The sequence below is a fragment of the Gallinula chloropus genome, assembly GCF_964237585.1.
Source record: "Gallinula chloropus genome assembly, chromosome: 3".
Lineage (NCBI taxonomy): Eukaryota > Metazoa > Chordata > Aves > Gruiformes > Rallidae > Gallinula > Gallinula chloropus.
The window spans coordinates 59212462-59233331 of NC_140087.1; the positions used below are offsets into that span (position 1 = coordinate 59212462).

The window sequence follows — 20870 nt, forward strand, 5'->3', positions numbered from 1 at the left end:
GTTGACCTAAAATGTTTGTATACACTAGGTTATTCAAACAGTTTTCAAGATATTTCTGAGAGCGAGCCTTATTTCAGTTTGATCTCTGGCTCCGTGCTCAAAAAACATCTTGCGTTTAACTGAGAATTTGCTGGGAATCTAGATTATATCCCAGCACTGAATGCTTGGCCAAGGAGACCCAGGGTCTCTGCCAGCAGAAATACTCGCTGGAAGACAGGCTGCCTCGGTGTGTTTTACCAGTACTCCACCACATATTGGACTGATTTGAAACCACCAATTGCAGTTGTATTCCACCACAAAGAACAGTTAAGTCGAGCGCATTTCACCATGAACCACCTCAGAAGGAACTGAATTTATATGGAAATTTTTATAATGTGCTCTTTGCAGGGAGGGAAGCCACAGCTCACTGAAAGATTAAAGAAAAAAAAAGTCTTTACTTAAGTGTGTACAGATAGCCATTTACTCTCACTTGCCTTTATCTCTGTTTGCATGCAAGCATCCAGATAGAAACACAGACATTTCAACCTTTCTCCTCCCATAGAAAAGAAGAAATATATAAAATAGGCCTCTTTTCGCCGTAAAAAAGAAAGAACAACTGCAAATCTGCTATGGAATTGAAATTGAAGTTAGTTGTTTGCAAGTATTAGAAGGGGAGCAAAAGACAGAGGCAATTCAAAACATTAGAGTTGTTTTACAGCACAAAACAAGCCCGGGCCTAAAATTCAGAAAACCCAGTAAAGTAACTATTGGAAGAAAACTGCTAAACAAATGATATGACTGGGAAAATGGCACCAGTCACTTGGAGCAATAAGAACTGGTCCACACAGAGGATAAGAAAAGGTATTTCAGGAGGGAGCCTTTTAATGTTAGGGACAGGACCAAAAACACAAAGGTCATAGGCTAGCATTAAAAAGTCAACGTTCATCAACAACACCTTATACAAAACACATTTGCTCTATTTGGGCAAAGTGTGGTGTTTTGAGGTGCCTGAAGTGCAGTCCTCCCCACCGAGAAAATATCCTAAGCACTATGCTGGACCAGGCTCTCTCCCCTGTCCCTCTATCCTCACTCACCGGCATTGCTTCAGCAGGAGGTGGAAGCCCTGCAGCTCCTCCAGCCAGGTGCTGTAGGTGCTCTGGAGCCCTCTCCTGAAGAGCAGTACATCTGAACAAACACCTCCACATACCAAGGAGGAAACTGAGCTCAGGGTCCTCTCCAAGGTATTTGGGTAAGATACCTAGCTGTCAAACCTGGTGCCCTTTTCCTCTGCCAGTCCTGGTTTCAAGGATGAACAGTGAGTTCTGCTCAGCTTTCTCAGAAAATATTTTCATTTGCCTCTGTGCTGGGAGGGCCTTGGTCTCTGGGTTCTACGAGACAGGTACCTCCAAGCAGCCTCAGACATGCTCTTAAGCTCTGCCAAACACAAAAATTTCCCCCATGCCTCAGCTTAACCAAGAACCCTCTCTTCTCTGGTCAGCAGCAGAGACGCTTTGTTTACCATCTCACATCCTAACTCTGATCATGTATCATCTCATGTCCTAAACTCAGAGAGGCGAAACGATGAGCTTTTGACCGTACCCAGCCTTCAGTGCTCATGGTCACATAGGAAGTCATATCATCAGACTTCAAACAGCAAAGCAGTAATCCCAGGGCTGTGTTTCTGTCCTGAGCAATAGGTCACCCTTCCTCTGAAGCTGTCCAGAAATAACATTGATGTAAGATAAACGGCTGACAGTCATTTTCCAAGTCATATGTTTTTCTTAACGGCGTTCGGGAGCTGAGTTTTTCCACCACTATCTATTTCTTCCCAATGAGCAGCAAATACACAAATTCTGTCCCACCCATGAACAGAAAGGGTTTGATGGTATGTGGGGAGCACACATTACATTTGTGCTACTCTGCTCTCTGATACTAGCTGATGGTCCAGGACATGCGACTCAGCTGTGTGAGAAGGGTTGGAGTAGGAGCTACTGTGAATGTTAACACCTTATAAGGCTTTGATTGCCTCCAAGGGAGGCAGGAGGGGTCCAGTGCCAGATGTTGGCTGCCCTAGGGTGCAGGGGGGTCTTTAACCGGATCAGGAGAGGACTTCTAAAGCAAAGTTCCTCATTATCATCATGTTGTTCAGTTCACAACCCCAAGGAGCTTCACATGTTGCAAAACAAGTTCCTTTCACTGTGAAACCTGAAGATAGGCCTCAAGTGGGCACCTAACATCCCCCAGCTGGTAGGAGGTTCGCAGTGGGGCTAAGCTAGAGCTAGCACAAAATATATGTGCTTAAAATCTATAAAGCATAGATTCTAGGAATTCAGCTTAGATCAACAGGTTTGCTCCTGCTGTGCTGGCACTCTGGATCTTGTTACATAGATCCAACTTCTCTCAATTGAAATTAGGATGCACAATGTTCTATCCCTGAAATATTTGGTTACAGAGGAATTTAACTAAATCATATTACAGGAAATTGTCTTATTGCCCATAGTTAGCCCCACAAGACAGCATTTCAGAGTTCCTTCTCAGGTGTGTGGCACCTGAGACACTCCTATTCCATTTGTCAGGTTATTGATGTCATTAGAGGAGAACTTGAGCAACATTGACAGACATCTCTTCCTGGCATTAGAGCTTGGATGGACCACAATGCCCCACTCCAGAGTTTCCGGATTATTATTTATCACTAGAAACAGTTTCAGCACTCAAGACCTACATCCATCAATTTAATTTCCTCCTCTAATGATTCACACTGCTAGCACGTCCATAACATTACTATTAGGACCCTTTCTTTCCCTCGGACTGAGAGCTGGTCTTGCATCCACCCGGGCAGTATTTGTCCCAGAAATCCACCTCTCTATAAAATCTTCACATGCACCAGACATTCAGTTCATTAAAATAATAATTAAAAAAGGCAATGCAACAACGTGAAAATTATAAATAGTGCAGTCTCCCCTCTCTCCATGATGCAAAATGTACTGAAACCAAATGGGGCAGAACAGCCACTCTTTCAGTAGGAGTCCCACAATCCCCATCCCATCCTCTTCTGATGTGGCCTTGAATTATATCAGAGTATAACACTTCCCAGTGGGCATCAAGTTATTTACCCCACAAAACACCGTCCCGATTTCTCAGCAGTCAGTGCAATGAACAGCCCTATTAGAATAAGTACATGGATCTAATTTCCTCCCTGCTTTCTCATCCAGCAGACATTAGGGAGGCTCAGACAGCTTTACGATCTATTTAAAATTCCCCTCATGTCACAAGATGGGTGCCTATCCTGGTAATTTACTGACAAATCTAATCTCTTCCTGTTGTTCCCACTGCTAGAATGTTTACCAAACTTCAAAGCTGAGGCAAACTAATTTAGATTATAGCAGAGTGCCACCTAGTGCTAAGCAGGTTTGAATTCAAAAGGTGTGCTCCTCTCTCCCTCTTTCTATGGAGTTATTGACCAAAAACTCGTTCTTCAGTTGGACCAGCAGTATACCACCACCCAATCTGGGAGGGTGCAAGGAAAGCATATGAAACCAGAGGGAAAAATTATAAACAAGCCTGAACTAATTATGTTCTTTGTAAAGCCGACAAGGCTCTGCCCTTAAGGAAGCCCTGCGCTTCTAGGTGAGAGTGTGTTTAGACTGATATACGTGCTCTAGAGTTTTGCACATAACATGATGAAGAAGGAAATGTGACAAAACCATACATAAGCCACTCTAAGAAATGCTTAAGAATGGAGGGGGAAGTTTATTGCAAACTTTGCTTTATAAGATTTAATTTTTTTTTTCCCCGAAAGAGAGAATCTAAATTCCCTGCTGAGGTGAACACGTCACACAGGACTGGGAACATCTCCTGTATCTCAGATGAAAGGCACCTACTGATCCTGTCAAACATCAAATGAAGTCTTTATATGCCCTACGGCTCCCTGAAGAGATATGAGGTGAAAACTCTGCTTGTTGGCTCTGAAAATGGCCTTAGACATGTACAGATGAGAGATGCAAAAGTTTTCCCTTCTCAAATGCCTTCACTGATGTTCCAAAGGAGATTTTTAGGCTGGGAGAGGGTGTGGCAGGAAGAAGTTCCCTGATAGCTCAAACAGAGATTAAGCATTTCCTAGTATTAGACTGAGGAAAGCTTTTCCCTGGCATGGATGATGTTCCCATGCTGTAGAGTTGCTTCTCTGAGACCAACAAAGGAAAAACTGAGAAGCAAGGATTTATTTTTTTTTTTTAAATTTCTTAAACCTTCCACACACCCAACAACAGGTGTTTTGTAAAACAAGATTTCCCAGAAAATGATACTCAGGCAACAGAAATCACAGCCTCTTCTCTTGGTGAGCACAACACGTGGCTATGAACAACTGGCTTGCGCAGACTGTCAGGGTGGAGCACAAATATTCCCAGGAAGACACAGTCTGAGGTAAAGTCTCTTTGCTGCTCAGCGCTGTCTTCTTCCTTGGGTGTGCTTGAGAGAAAGCTGAGATTTAATTGATGTTTATTAAAAAAAACACGGCCTATCTTTAGGCTAGTAAAAACTGGCAGAGTGGATAAAGAAATAATTCAATGAATTAATCTGAATTATTATTCTGATTCTTGTCTCATCCTGTTCAGTGCTTTCAGACTGCAGCAAAGCCATGAAATGCTACTTTCCCTGCAAGCATTTGGAGCCGGTTATAATTTACAAGTACGGACTGTACCATAAAAGTTATCAAATTCTTATGTTTTAGAAGAAAAACAAGATTGCATAGCTGCTTAGGAAACGTTTTGAACTATGGCAAATACACCTTTGCAGAGGAACAAATTAGTATGATTCATGAGCTGCCCAGTCTTTTCTTTTTTTGGCTAAAACCAGCCGAGTTTGGGAGGGATTAATCACAAAAGTGTAGCAATTCGAACCCTTTTTCTGCTTGCAAATACTGTATGAACAAAAGCAATCTGAACCACTTTCCTCATGTTGCCACCAAAAGTCAACTACTCTGTCCCAAAAGTCTTACCCTGAAAGATGAGAGAGATGCCAACCCCACTGAGACTGTGTCTGTAGCTGTTATTACCGTGGTAGAATTTGCTGGTCCCACTACACATCTTCCCATCCCTGCAAAGCTCAGGATGGGTGGCTCTAGCTAGCAGAAGCATTGGATACAGTTTCATACTGCACTCTGTGGCAGAGCTCATATCATACAGGTAAATGAAAGTGCCCCATTTTTTAAGTCTTAAGCAGAACTTCCCTTACTCAATATCTAATATAATAACAAGACAAAACTAAACTTGAACTGTGTTCAATTATTATTTTTTTTTTAAAAAAGAAGGATGCACTCCCACCCGCTTTTCCACATTATCCCAGCACCCCCCAGAGAGCCTACATCTTTCATTAACATCAGCATCCCACCATCTCCACCATTCTGCAAGAAATGAAGCCTCCACAGCTGGCTCAGCTCTCTGATCCTGCAAACATTCTTGCTTGTAGCAGAGAGACGATTAACTCCATCCTGGTTAGAGCAATTCGCAAAAAGCTCCCTGTTCTCTCACAGGGTGGCCAGATGGAGGCAAAGGGAAGCGCTGCTGTCCCTTATATCTCCCATTTTACTGTGAAGAGTTTCTCATGCAGCGTGGAATGAACCTACTTCAGCCCAAGTAAACTAGGTACAACATGCTCCATCATGGAAATCCCTGGCCCACATGCCAGTTTGCCATAGGGAAACTTGTGCATCTTTGCAAGTAGATCATCATCCCACAATACCTATTTTTATAGCTTTAAAGCATATTATTACATTATATTTATCTCTATATAAATATATATTCTGGTAGAGCAGTGCACCTCAGCTTTACAGAAGTGAAATGCTCTCATCCTGATCCTGTTTGCAGGATCAGAGAAAGATATTGAGATGTTGGAGTGAGTCCAGAGGAAGGACACAAAGAGGATCAGAGGGCTGGAGGACCTCTCTTGTGGATACAGGCTGAGAGAGTTGGGCTCGTTCAGCCTGGAGAAGAGAAGGCCTTACAGCGGCCTTCTGGTACATGGAGGGGAACTACAGGAAAGCTAAAGAGGGGCTATTTACAAGCACCTGTAGTGACAGGACAAGGCAGGTACATTTAGATTAGGCATTAGGAAGAAACTCTTCCCTGTGAGGATGGTGAGGTCCTGTCACAGGTTGCCCAGAGAAGCTGTGGCTGTTCCCGTCCTGGCAGGTTGGATGGGGCTTTGGGCAACCTGGGCTAGTGGAGGGTGTCCCTGTCCATGGCAAGGCGGTGGAACTAGGTGGTCTTTGAGGTCCCTTCCAACCCAAACCAGTCTAATTCTGTGATTCTATGCACAGGAAAGCTGAGAAACAAGAGTGTAGCCCATTTGTGAAAGCTTTGTCACCAAGTTGGGAGCAGCGCTTTGATGTCTCCAGCCTGCATCTGAGCTCAGCCTCCATCTCTTCCAAGCCACAGCCCTCCCCATTGGTTAGACTCCAGTCTAACACAAATTCAGCCACGTACACAGGTCTCTGGTTTAAAAGAGCACTCTTTGTTGGGAAGCCGCTGTCTTAACCAAGAACCTTTAAATGCAATCCAGCAATCACTGAGGAGTCCCTGCTTACAAAACTGTGCAGACAAAACAAAGGGGCGAGCCTGCGTGATACCCTCCGGTGGAATCCTCCTCCTCGGGTTATTGCATTTGAACTGCTCAGAGCGAAACGCAATGCTCAGCTGTAAAATATTTTCTTCTTGGCAGCTCACAATCTTGTTCCAAAGGCACATGTGAAACACATTCCTGGGTAATCTTGGAGTGAAATGGGCCAGATGGTAGCAGTCAGATGTGACCCAATTCTTCTTAAGCTCTCATATTTTCAAAGATGTGTTCTTAAAAGCCTCACGCTCCTCTCCCACAGCATGTATGTGTTTGGGATCGGGGTTTTGAGGCAATCGCAGGCATGTACAGTACTGTCACCTTCCGGCACCCTGCGTCCTGGGTATCCCCAGAGCTGTGTGCATCTGTAATGCAGTGAGTCACTCAGTTGCTGTTCTCATTCTGTCTCCCCTGGACTGAGGGGAGGTCAGGGAGTCTCCCATTTTAAGGAGGGTGAGGGAGCGGAAATAACTTTCTTCAGACTTTACTGAAGGGAAACAGATAAAAGAGGGATGGGGGTGGAAACCGGTTCCAGTTGTTATATCAGCTGGAGGGGAGGGAATGGCTTTCAAAATGGCCATAGAGCATTTTAGCTTAAGGTTTAGGCTTGTTTTCCTCAGAAGGACTTTAAAATGACTGATCCTTGTTCAATTAAACATGCACTCGGGCCTTTTCCTTCTTCTGGAGGGTTTACTTTGTGTTCTTATTTTCTTTTCACGTATCTGGCACAGATCTCTGAGTCATATCCCCAGTGTCTAAATGTTTCAACATTCATTGCAATATCGTGGAGCTCAGGGTAAGCCCGTGGAGCTAACACTGCAAAACACAAAAAAAAGTGGTTGGGCACTGCAGGAGGGCCACCTCTGAGAGCAGGGGAAGGAAAAGCCCTGGTGGCAACTTGAGCTGATGGGTTTCAGAGCAGGGGTGGGACAGTCCCTGACCCTGCTTTGCATAGGACTCTTCATCCTGTGCACAGCAGTTTAGGACTTCACGTGTGTACATAGACAGATGTCTCCATCAAACCTGACATTTTCAGTGCTGTCTGAGGAGGTCATTGTCCCACTCTACACTGTACTGGTGTGGCCTCACCTCAAGTACTGTGTGTGCAGTTTTGGGCACCGCAGTACAAGAGGGACACAAAACTATTGGAGAGTGTCCAGAGGAGGGCAACAAGGATGGTGAAAGGTCTGTAGAAGACTTACGAAGAGAGGCTGAGGTCCCTTGGTTTGTTCAGCCTGGAGAAGAGGAGGCTGAGGGGAGACTTCATTGTGGTCTATGGCTTCCTGATGAGGGGGAGCGAAGGGGCAGGCACCGATCTCTCTTTGGCGACCAGTGATAGAACCCGAGAGAACAGTATGAAGATGAGACAGGGGAGGTTTAGGCTAGATATTAGGAAGAGGTTCTTTACTGAGAGGGTGGTTGGGCACTGGAACAGGCTCCCCAGAGAATGTGGTCACAGCACTGAGCTTGACTGAGCTCAGGATGATGTTCTCAGATACATGCTCTGACTTGGCCAGCTCTGTGTGGAGCCAGGGGTTGGACTTAATGATCCTTACAGGTCTCTTCCAACTCAGGATATATTCTGATTCTACGATTCTTTCTGACAAGAAGCTTATTAGTACTCAGTCATCACTACCTCATATATTCACAGTCCCTTCAGAAAAATAAACCAAATAATTCACTGCTGAGTCTGTCTTCCCAGCTTTGCAGAGGCAGGGTGAGAATTGCCCACTGAAATGGCTTTTTTCCCCATCAAGAGAGTTCGGCACACAACTCACTACAACCCTCTCCATCTCCTTCCAAGGTCCTTGGCTGACGTAGCATACCAAGAAGAAAACAAAAATAATACCATAAGCTACCTACAGCCTATCATGGCAAGCATGCCTTTGGAAGGTCTGGATTTTGGATTTGATAGGGAATGAGGCATCAATGACCAAAGCAGAGCCTGTAGGTATCCTTTCCTGTGCCGTGCAGCCTTGCTCAAATGCTGTCCTCCTGCCTAGGGCTCCTGTGCACAGCCAGTGCACTGTTGTGCTCCGGCCACATCCCGAGCTGGTGCCAACCATCACAGCTTTGTGGAGACACACGGACATAAGGACATCTCACTTGATTTAGAAGTGCTACTTCCCCCTTCAGATAAAAGCAGAAATCAAGCGACTTGTGGATGAGAAGGATAATATATAAAGAAAATTTCGAACTGGGGCAAACATTTGTTTCCATACTGTGGATGAGCAGATCAAGCAGCTGAATCAGTTACAATGCAGTGCTCAGCCTCCCTGACAGCGTGTGGGTGTAGCTGCTCCCACACCGCACACATAGAAGCACACTTCAGCAGCAAAAAGCTTGGTGAGAGGACACTGCTGTTACTGGGTTTTCATTGTCTGCAGAGAAGAGATCAATACCTTTGGTTTAAGACATCACTGAAGTTGTTCTGTGGAATATGCTTACAGATACTTGAGGGGTGGGTGTCTGGAGGATGGGGTCAGTCCTTTTTCAGTGGTGCCCAGTGACAGGACAAGATGCAATGGGCACCAACTTGAATATAGGAAGTTACACATAAACATGAGGAGGAACTTCTTTATGGTGAGGGGGGCAGAGCACTGGAACAGGCTGCCCAGAGAGGTTGTGGAGTCTCTTTCTCTGGAGACATTCAAAATCTGGCTGGATGCTGTCCTGTGCAACCTGCTCCAGGTGATCCTGCTCGGGCAAGGGGGTTGGACTAGATGATCTCCAGCTGTACCTTCCAACCCTTATCATTCTGTGACTCTGTGTGATTTCACTAGCCTTTAACAGCTCCTTGGAGAATCTGTTTGCAATGCAGAGGTTGAGCTGGAGAAAAGTGTTTGCTCACAAGCCAGAAATATAGCAACAAGACATTGTCAGTGCTAGCAGAATACCTGTAGAAATCCTTCCCAGAAAAGAAGGAGCCTTATAAGATCAGTGGCATCAAAATAAAACTTGCTAATTAAAAAAAAACCCACAACACCACAAATCAAAAATAGCAACAAAACCTCACCTCTAAATGTTCTTGAGAGGTAAAAGCCTATTTCTACGTGCTCACAGTCTACTCTGGTGAGAAAAAGAGAACCGCCTTTTGGGCTGCTCCTCAAACAACAGATTCTGATCACTGGGATCATTCGCTATGGGGGCAGAGTTTTGGTGTAGAGAATAAACAATTAGTTTCTACCTGTAGCAAAGAGAAACACCAGATGTTCTGCAAGTGACTGAGAAAGTAAAAATAAACAGCATGAAAAATATATCTAGAGAACGGGATATATTTTTGGAAAACATTTCCAAAGTAAAAAAGCAACGCTGCAGCACTGTTTAGTTTCAGTGTTAGCACAAGCTTATGCAGAGCCAACTTAGATAATCACAGCTATAACAAAGGTAATTTAAATTAATCAGAATACTTCATCAAAAAGGGAATATACCTACCAAAAAATACCAAAATGACTTTGTAGAAATCTCAGCAAAGCTGTAGAGTTTTCCAAACTATACACTAGTTCCCATATGAGAAAGAAAACAATCTCTTCCTGTTTTTATTGGGTATAGGAGTTTTACAGGTCTAAGTTGAGAGCATCTTTTCACCCAGGCAGATTTTTCACTTGCTGGTAAGAAAGGCAGCAACAGATCTGCTCTGATTTGTGCTGAAGTGGTGGTAAGAGAGAGATGAACAAGAGGTACTATAGTACATCTGGAAGAACAGGGCTGGCCATTGCTCCGAAACAGAATGTCCCAGGATCTCATAGGTAGCGGTAGCCTACACAGCCTGTACAACAGATGGGCTATTCAGGGGAAAATTGGAGGACAAAGTTCAAAAGCTTAAGGCTGAATATGCAATTACTCAAAGGTAATCTGTTTTCTTTAGGGGCAGCGGCCAAATCAGCCATTACCAATTCCTGTATCTTACGGAGAGCGCTAATGCGGAGCCACAGAATACCTGAGGGAGGGGAGATCTCTGCTTGAATAGAAAAGCAAAATAATGAAGTCCAGGTCTTCTGGAGGGTGCAGTGGAGAGAGAGGGCAATATTCCCGAGGAACAGGGAGCTTGTATCAGAACGCTGACTCCGTGAGCACTTTTATAAAGGAATAATGCCCCTGGGTAAAGACAGGTTTGGAAAACAAATTACAAACAAACTCCAGAAGCACTACGGAGCGTATGCCTAATTCTACTGGCCTGGAAAAAAAAATCAGTTAAAAATAATCTGTGAGGAAAATCCTTTAGGAAAGTCTGCTTTGTAACAAGTTTTGACAAAGCATTGCACAACCTACTTCCCTTTGCCCTTTCTCTACTAACATATAAAAGACCCTTTTAAAAGGTTAAATTTTTGCCTTTTAGAGAGCGTGAATCACAAAACCACCGTCTAGCCTGCAATGTGCCGTAGTGGTGAACACACTCTGTTACTAAAAGTAGGAGGACCCACCCATGCAAACCCATTCTTGCAGCTTTCTCCCTCCTTTCAATTTTCAAGTTACTCAAGAAATATATAATCATTTCCTAGAACACATTCACTGCTGAACTAGCCCATTAGTGTTTGGAGACCACCTTTCAGTGGTGCAATCCCCGTCTTTTCTTATGTCAGTAATATGAAACCACATAGTGCTTCCCATCATCAACTCAGAGTCACCTTTCCCCTTTAAAGCTTAAATTGTACCCGAGAAATTTCTTGGAAATTGGGAGTTGGAACTCTATGATCCTCGGGGTCCCCTCCAACCCAGACCATTCGATGATTCTATGATATTTGTTAACATTAGCTTAAAGATTGTCTGGTGTGAAATTTCAACAAAAAATTGTCCTACACAGCGTGACAAGTCAGGAGGTATTGCTGTTATTGTCATTAATGGTGACTGGATGGTGCATGAGGGTTGGGGAAAAACAAGTAGCAGCCCTGCTCAGGCAAAGCAATTACTAAAAGTAAGCAAGTCTAATTATCATGTCTACATACTTGTACTAAACCAGTATGCCTTTGCTGCATTTGACTTGTATTTGCCATTGCTATCTAGAACTGGCTTTTTCTCACTACTACAGTCAGCACCCATGGAGCCTCACTGTGTAATGTTTTGTTAAGCCATCAGCAGTAATGAATCAATTTTGGATCACGGGGAAAACAACAGTGCATTTCATTGCTGTTTACAAGCAGCTCCACTCTGAAAATTACTCTTAACTGGAACTCCTTGAGAGCTATCGGGAGTAAACCTCATGGAGGGCCTTTGAACATTTGAAAGAACATGGGAAAACAGACAAGTCAGGTTAAGGATTCTAAGAGAGTCCCATGTCGGGCTGATTAAAAACACGCCCATTACTTTGCACACATGACATTCATTCCCACCATTCCATGTACATTTCATTAAATACATTACAGGGACGTGGCGTAACAGATGTGCAGCATAACTTGTGCACAGAGCACAGTACCCCCAGGCCAAGCTCTCTGCACACATAACTTCATGCAGATGTATCTAGCCTGAAGCTCGGGAGCCGATTCCCATGATCTTCAGCAAGACAAGTCTCTAGAAATGTTTTCAATTCAGCAAAAAAGCTGGACTGTCAAGTAAGCCATTTATGGCAGCTCTCCCCATCTGCAGCCCTCCCCCTGCACACACAGATCCTTTCTCTCTTTGCTGCAGAGTTATGATTTATTCCCACGGGGTGATTCTGGGGAGATAGCACATGTCGAGGGGAGGTATTGCAGTTGGCAGAAATTCAGGACCCAAAAATGGGATCCAGCCCGTGGTTTCCTGAGTTCTCTCCTTACAGCAGAGCTAAACCAGAACGTCTTTCATGCTATCTGTGGCACCGGGTCAGGCTCCAAGGAGATTGGGGGCACACAGGAATAACCCCTCTAACCAAACCTGTGGCAAGCTGTGCGACAATGTGTTCCTTTGCCCATTTCCAGGCACACAGATTTAAACCTGGGGTAGAATGAAGGGTGGGTGGGTAAATAAAAAAAATCAAGGCAGTAAATGAGAACACCACATATAGAAAACTCTTCCCCTCCTCTCTGAGAAATCCGTGGATTGCGACAGCCTGGGCTGCTGCCGCTAAACCGAACACACTCCAGGAGACAGCAATGCGAGGAAGCAAAACTGCTCCTGGAACGTCGCACAGGCCGATGACATCGCCACGCCATAGCGCAGTCCTCACCAAAACAGGGTGACCTTGTAAGCTGCTGCGGGCCAGAGAGCCCTACGCAACCGCCTCCCGCCCGGCCCCTCAAGTATACGCACTGACGTACATATCCAACTGGCACTATTTAGTCTCTAGCTGTGATGTAGGCACAGGATAACTTCGTCTTGACAGCTGAAGCCTTAGCCAAAATTTTTCAGAGGACAGAAGGCCTGTGTGAGTTGCAGTCGTTTCCCTCTGTTGGGTAGGGAGACAGGCTTAGACTTAATTGCTGGGAATAACCTGGAAGGTCACCCTGTTCTTAAGAGAGAGAAAAAAAAAAAATATTTTTAAGCATTATGTATAATTGGAAATAAAAAATTTTAAAAAATCTATCAGAGCAAGAGGCCTGCTCAGGCAAAGATGTTTCAGAGGCTCAGGTCTAGGAAGGCCTCTGATAATCTGGAACATAATTATATTTGTGGAGTTGTTTGCTTGGTTATTTTGAGAACTATTGAGTCTAAACTTGAAGTACTCTAGTATAACCAGATCTTAATGTGTACATACACACACAAAATAGAATGTAAGCAGATCTGTATGGTCCTGGCAAAGGCTGGAACAGACATCTGCCCTGAAAAGTCCCTTCGAGGTATGCTTTTTTGAAAGGTTAGAATGCTTCACATCTGTTTCCCTCCCAGCTACCAGAAAATCCACAGGACTGCATTATTTCCTGATCTGTGAAAGGATCTAAAAATTGCATTGTGACTTTTGACACAAGCAGCCCTGCTTGCCAGGCTCAATTGATGTTTAATTTCCCACTTGCCAAATCTTGGGGCAAATAGGATCCTTCCATGCACCCTGCATAGACGGCAGCCGTTTCACATGAAACGTTCACGACAAACCCCTAGTTAACGTTAGCAACGTTGGGCACCTGTGTACAGACAAACTGCCGATGGATGTCTCCAGTGTTAGCTCTGCACTGTCCCATTCCTCGAGGAACAATTCTAACCAAGGCCATGCTCAAAACAAGGTTTTCCACTGAAATGGTGGCTACAGTAGAATCTGCAGCGACGCTAGAAAAGTGAGTGCCCACCCACCACAGGGGTGCCACTCATATCCACTGTTTGACCAGAAGAAACACAGTAAGAGCACTTTTGGCAGAGTTACCTCCTCTGCACACGCAGCACCATGTACCTCTGCTTGCTCCCTGCTCTTTTTGCTATCAAGTTTGAAACTTTTCTCTGCCTTGCTAAAGCCCAAGGCTTTAGCTGTGGGATTTTTTTGGTGGGTTGGTTTTGTTTTGTTTTCCTTAGCTATGAGGTGAGCTTCCAAGTTTGTTCCTAGTTCCTTTGGACACAAATAGTTTTTTTAAGTTCCCAATTCTGCTGTCCATGTTCACACACCGCTTGAGGCACGCATTTATATTACACAAGACACTAGGGATGTTTATACTTACAGACTAGATAGCTTTTGAAGCTGTATCTCTTGTTTGATGCGGACAGCTCATGATTTTCCTTCCCTTTGATTTTCCTCCGTGCACTTACAGGTGCATAGGAAAGCGTGAATGGACTGAGAAAGACTAATAGGAAAGATTATTGTCATTGCAAGAACTGATCTTCTTTGAGCACTGGAGGACAGGTGGGTTGAGGAAGAGGGACAGACACACACAGAGACACTAACTGCAATGACAAGTCAGCCTATTTAAAGGAAGCTGAAATAAATTCTGAAGCAGCATTAAAAGCAGACATCATCTCTTGCTTTTAGCCTGGGAGGGCAGCGATGTACACAGGACCAAAAGCAGGCTCTGTGACAGGGAGGATTCAGAGCAAGGTCAAGTAATGATGCATGACAGAAAACATGGAATTGCTGAAACATCCCCACAATAGGGAACACAGTGTCTCAAGAGCTATCTGGGGCACTTACTTGGCTCACCATACAAAAGCATGTTCTAGAAATAGCAACTTAAAGGCACTTTATCAAAAAATAAAGCTGGGACAATGTCACTGACTGTAATTCAGATGGTCTTTAAGAATTTAGAGAGAAGTGTTTTTTTACAGCAGTCCAGCAAAACCAAAAAAAGCGTGGTTGTTATCGGAGGGCACAATGATGTGTCACACACAGAGGTACACAACTGAGGCTGCTAACAAGGCACAGGCCTGCAGGAGATAAGGTGGCTGGCCAGAGCTGGGAAATGCCCAGAAGTCCTCATCTGAAGGGCGCACTGGGCTGTAAAACCCACCACTTAAATCACAATACATACACAGCTCTGGCACTACCACCTTCTCACCACTGTGCCTCCTGTCCCAGCCTTCTTACCTGAACTCAGTCCTCCTGCCTTACTGTCCTGCTGGGAACACCTTTGTTCCTTGTGCTTCTTAACCTCCTTAATGCACTGTGGTGTGAAGTCATCCACATTTCCTCTTTCAAACAACAAAAAAAGGCCTTGAGCAGTCATATCCGTTTGATGCTCACAAATGTGTATGCACATAAAGACACACCATGCACATTAAATACATTAAAATGTGTACACTGCACGGTCTTCTAAATGGTATAATCCTCCTGTAAGCAGTTTTTCATTCTCGGTTGATTAAAGTATTAGTACAGAAAACATCTGTCAGAAATAAAGATTAGGCAATGGGCTCAGACTTGTTCAGGAGAAAAGCAAACAAGCAGTGCAAATACCGTGCAAGTAAAATCCACCTCACATAGTATTAATCCTTTCACTGCCAGGAACCAAGGTTTTATTGACATGAGGCAGCAGAGAGGAGAATTTGTTAGTTGTTTGGCTCAGCCAAGCTTAAAATTCACAAAGACATTTCTACTTACTTTTATCCAGATTCAACCAAAATACTGCAGTGAACTTAAGGAAATGTAAGGGGGTGCAACACGTCTTATGGGGTGGAGCACAAAGTCGAAACTACAACATACTGCTCAGTTGTGAATGTAATCAATGTGACAATCAAAAATTAACTTTTGTCTTATTTACAGAGATGAAGCCAGAACCTGTGCATTCTGGGAATGATTAAACGAAGGTTAAGAGACTGGAACTCAGTATGCATCATATGCAAAACCCAGTACTTTCTACTTATAATGAGAATTTCAGTAAGATCAAACTTAAGAAATGCTTGGTTTGTTATTAACCATCCACATCCCCAGCCTTTTCCTCAGCTATCCAGGAACTTCTACGGGGAAAAAAGGCCCCAAAACAGGGTATGTGGTCATATCTTTAAAAGTGCTTTTTATATGTAAAACCCAGTGGATGTCACTTGGCACAACACGCGCCCAATACGGACACATACCGAAAGAATCCATAATCTTGGCACTTTGTAACATTCAGGTATTTTACTATGCAACCTAAACAAATGTTTTAATGCAGATTTTAAATTTACATCTCTCAATCGTGTAAAATGGGACAGCTTTCAGTGGCACTTTCACCCCAAACTCCAGCTCCATGTGACAAAATACCATCACTGCAGCTCCCTAAACTGACAGCAGGTGCTGCAGTTCCAAATAAAGAGAGAGGCACTTGGAGTCCTATCCTGCCTCCACCACGAAGGAGGTTCACAGAAGACCAGTCTGCTTACTCTTCAAGAAGATTCCTACCTTACAGAGCATCCCAGGAGAAGAGGTAGCAAAAGCCTTGAGCTGAATTGGGAAAGACAGAGCACCAAGCCTAGGAAAGCACACGGCTGCTCCTGGGGCAAAGTGGTACACATGTTGCTGGAAGCAGCACAGCATGACCTTAGGACATCCGCTTATTACTCAAGCTAGAGCAGTAGCATTCCCCTGACAACTCGGTGGAAGAGTCCTTAATATTTCCAGTCAACCTTAGGGGGTGGCAATGATGGTTTTTCTGTTTGGTTTTTTTTGTTTTTCTTTGAGCAGGATAAACATGAGATATTTGTCTATCTTGCAGGTTTCTTTCTTCTCTACCGCACCCTCCCCTTTTGTGAAGAACAGAAACCAGCTGCAAGAAATGGAGACGATTCAAAGCCTTTTAAAAGACCAGAATCTTTCACATGGAATACATTAACCATCTTGTGACCTTCTGCATCTGTGACTGGACGGGGACTTTCAGGAATGTGGGAGCATCATGGTATTTAACATGTTATATCCAAAACAAGCTTGTGCTTTCCATCCGGAAGAAAGCTTCTGGCAGAACCCTGGAAGTCAGACTGCACTTGGCATCAGGACAAATACCTATTTGTAATCCCCTGCTACCCATCAATTAGCTACAGGAGGATAATGCTAGCAGGCTACTAATCAAAACCGGAAAGAGGAAATGTCATGATGCCCTTGAAAAGTAATCAAGATCAATATTTAGGAGTGCTGGCATTATTCGTGATGCTGAATTAACTTATTTTTAGGCAAACTGGAAGGTTATAAAAAAATTGCAAGTTAAAAAGCTCCTTTCAAAACCACAGACCCAGACATTGCAACTGCCATCCCAGCAGCCACTTTCCATACAGAAGGAACCAGAACAGATACGGAGAAAGACACTGCAAGATATTATTTTGATTATTTTATTTTTTTTAATCTTCAAAATTTTCTGCCTTGAGACAGGAATGCATGATAGATAGAAATGGCTCAAACATCTTCACATGAAACACTCTTAATCATAATTCATTCACAATTATTTTTCTAAAACATCTACAGTTACATAATCCCACCCATTTCCATCCATTATCACAGATTTAATTATTCGTTAAACAGTAGTTGCCAGCAATTGAAAGCTGTAAGGCTTTTTGCATATTAGTAGAGTCTTCTGAACTACAAACACAAGAATATCACAACTATAACTCTCACTTTACATGGCAACCCCAGGTGACAGATGTTCCAAAGAGAAATGTGTTGCTTATGTGGAGTTCATAAAAATGACAGAGAGAGAGCTCTGCGCCCCATGTTACCTCTAAAATCCTTTCTCCTTTCCTAAAGATTATTCTCTAAACCTACAGCATATTCCTCGCTCGTAACCAAGAACTGTGACGAGTTTATCTTCTGCTGCTGCTATTTGGCAAATCTGCAAGTCAGGCATACGAGAGCTCTCCAGTAGAACTCTTACGTACAGAGCACAGTTTAAACAGATGGGTTGCTTGGAATCCGTATCTCCCTCCATCTGAAGGGAACTACTTTGAGGTTTTCCGGAACTGTTGTAAACAAGAGGATATTTTTTTATATATATATGTGTGTATAGATATATTCATATATTTTATATATAAATGTTCTAAATGTCCTTTGGGAGTCCATTTGTTTTTATCTTTCCAAATGATGACTAAATACCTGATCTGTAGCATTTCTCCTGAGAAGATACTAGTAAGGGAATGACAGTTTTGATGCACTTTGGAATGGCACAATCACGTAAACGCTTGCACAATTAAGACTTATGAACTCATCCAAAGTTTCTAAACATGATATTCTAACTAAGAACTAAAATACCAGCACGATGCAGCAAGTTAAAAAAAAGAGAATTCTATTTAATCAAAATATAAACAAGTACATAGGAAATGGATATCTGTCAGTAAATCTATATCTTTTTAAAGTAGGAAACGTATGCACTTAAGAAAAAAATGTAGCTATCTGACAAACTTCATAAAAAAAAAAAAAGGTACTTTCCAAATGCATAACAAATGCCAAGATATCCCGTAACTGGCCAGGTATAGCCACATGAGAGCTGCATGGCTTAGAGCAACCCGGGGAGGGGTGGGGTGGAAACAACAACAAAAAAAATAACCACAAAAACAATAGATCAGCAAGTCAAGGGAAAACAAACAAAAAAAAAATTAAAATCACATCATCATCATCTAAGTTACTGTATGCTTATATCACAACTGCTAAAGGAGCCGGGGTGGGAGGGGGGGGAAGTAGAGAGATTGAAGTTTAATGATTCTTAGAGTTACCTCTAAAAATTCAAAAGAAAAAATTAGCAACTTAATATACTAATCCTAAGCACCAATTTAATAATTTAAGTTAACTGTATGTATATTTCTCTTACTAGGGATGAAGCAACTTCTGCTTGAAGGCTAAAAGTTTAACTCTGGAGCCCATCTGACTTCTGCGTTCTTGCCAAGCTTCCTCTGCTGTTCACATCAAAGTCACTGTAAAGACCCTCTTAAGTTTCAAACTCCTGAGGCAAGCAATTCTTTGAAGAGACAATTATGCCCTACAGTTGAAATCAAACTTTCAGGTCACAAAAAGTGAAACACGCCAGTATTTGGTTAGTCTGTTATTAAATAGTCTGTGAAGATGGAACAGCCAACACCGATCGCCGGCAGGATTTGCCTTAGAACTAGCAGCACCCAGGGCAGACCAACCACGAACGCATCCAGACTCCACTAGGAATTAGTAGTGTTAGAAAATTGCATATGTGTTAGATCAAGAAGGCATCGCCATACACGTGGCATCGTTACATTGTTTTTCCTCTATTTTTCTCATTAAGAAAAAACAAAGGAAAACAGCCCTACATAGAGCTTTTTGGTTGGTTTTCTGTTTTTCTTGTCTTCGCACCTGGAAAAAGCAGCACAGTACTCCCCAGCTGGAACAGCTCAGCACTTCCCATCAGCTTAGTTCTTTCAGAAAGCACTTCCACATGGTTAAGGTGGTCTACTTCAGCTAGTTCTCAGAGCTAACCTTTTTTCCAGTATAAATTTCATGCCACTTCCTGACAGCAATTTCAGAACTGAAATGGATCTACGGAAATGTCCACTACTAACTGTGACCGGATCTTGACAGAAACCATCAAGCCAGGCCCTTGGGATGGTTCCACACATTGAACTGAAGCTCAGACTAAAAATCTCACTGAAACTCAAAAGCTGGAGTGGTCATGAAACTCAGCTACTTTTCCCTATTTGAACCCATACCCTGTAATGAAAGCACGCACACCAAGGGAAAATAACAACCGCCTGAGCTGGGAGCGTTAAGACACGGGTGAGTTATCTTGCTGCTCCTCGGTGACCGTGGATTCACTGTGATCCTCACTCGTCTCATTGGAGGGCTCCTCATAGCCTGGCTCAGCGGGATCCAGGCTGCTCCCCTCACTTTGCTCCTCGCTTTGCTCTTCGCTGGCCTCCGCGGATTGCTCCAAGTTGCTCTCCAAAGAAGCCGGAGAGCTGCCAGTTACACTTTCATTTTGGTTCATTTCATTAAAAGGCTGTGGGAGAGGTGCAGGAGACTGTACAGCATTTTCATTGGCAGGGATGGTGGGCACTTTGGTTGCACTGATGTCTACGACAATGTCATTTTGTGGGAGAGTTACCTTCTCCACAAGTTTCCATTGAATAATACTCATGTCTTTCCCTCCAGTTGAAATCAAGTGACCATCGCTATGGGTGAAGCTGACATTTGTCACGTGACTACTGTGGGCGCTGTATTTGTGACTTGGAGCCTATTGAAAACAAGCAGAAAGACAAATCACATGATCAGACGAGCGCGTGATGCTGAAATCTAGAACTACTGCTATTGCTTTGCCCTTCAAGAGAGCTCTTTATTAGTCCAAGAGTACAGATCTGTATTAATACTGGGTTTCCCCCCCCACAATACATCCTCCCTTCCAATGCTCGTAACTTGGGACAGATTTAGATCTTTATGAAAAACTGATGGACTTGACACCAAAGCCAGCAAAAAAAAAAAGCACCAAGCCTCTGCTCCAGAACTTAAGGATACATATTGCCACTTCACTATTAGGTGTAGTATTTTACTTTTATATTTTCTGTTTTATATATAAACTTAACAGGAAAACCCATACTTTTGTCTCTAGCACTGTTCTCAGATATAAACGAGCTCTTTGGCTGCCAAGTTTGAAAACCACCAAGCTGGAAGCAGGTGTCTGGCAAGGAAAGCTTCATGCAATGCAAGCAAGCATGCAGAATAGACCGGTCTAGACCTACCTTTGGCTTGGAACAGGGATACTGAAAGAGGTGGACCTTACAGAAGTCATCAGCAACTGCTATCACCTTTCGGTTATGGGACCTGACAAGGGCATTTATGTCTGTCCCATCTGACCCTTCAGGCCAAACTCCTAGGAGACAATAAAGCAAGTATTTAGTGATGGTGGTTTAGAAACTATTTAAAAGACAATCTGTAAACAGAAATAAAATCTATACAGCTGTAAAAAAAAGCCAAGCCTAACAAAAGGTAGATAAAGACATTCAACTGGAAAACTGAATATGCGTTGCATTAA

General features: G+C 43.3%; 1 protein-coding gene and 1 long non-coding RNA gene across 2 annotated transcripts in view; both read right to left on the bottom strand.

Annotated features, from left to right (window-relative positions):
• Positions 1-12960: 12960 nt before the first annotated feature.
• Positions 12961-15054, bottom strand: LOC311189315. The gene is made up of 3 exons (XR_014617163.1): positions 15011-15054; positions 14151-14273; positions 12961-13015 (listed from the first exon to the last, which is right to left on the bottom strand). It is a non-coding gene; the product is annotated as an uncharacterized lncRNA (long non-coding RNA).
• A 4553-nt stretch (positions 15055-19607) lies between these two features.
• Positions 19608-20870, bottom strand: part of EML4 (EMAP like 4) — a gene marked incomplete at both ends in the record, with an annotated part of 89813 nt that continues 88550 nt past the window's right edge. The window contains 2 exons of the mRNA XM_084262526.1: positions 19608-20075; positions 20578-20708. Coding sequence (XP_084118652.1) covers positions 19608-20075; positions 20578-20708 — 599 coding nt within the window. The remainder of the gene's footprint in view (positions 20076-20577; positions 20709-20870) is intronic.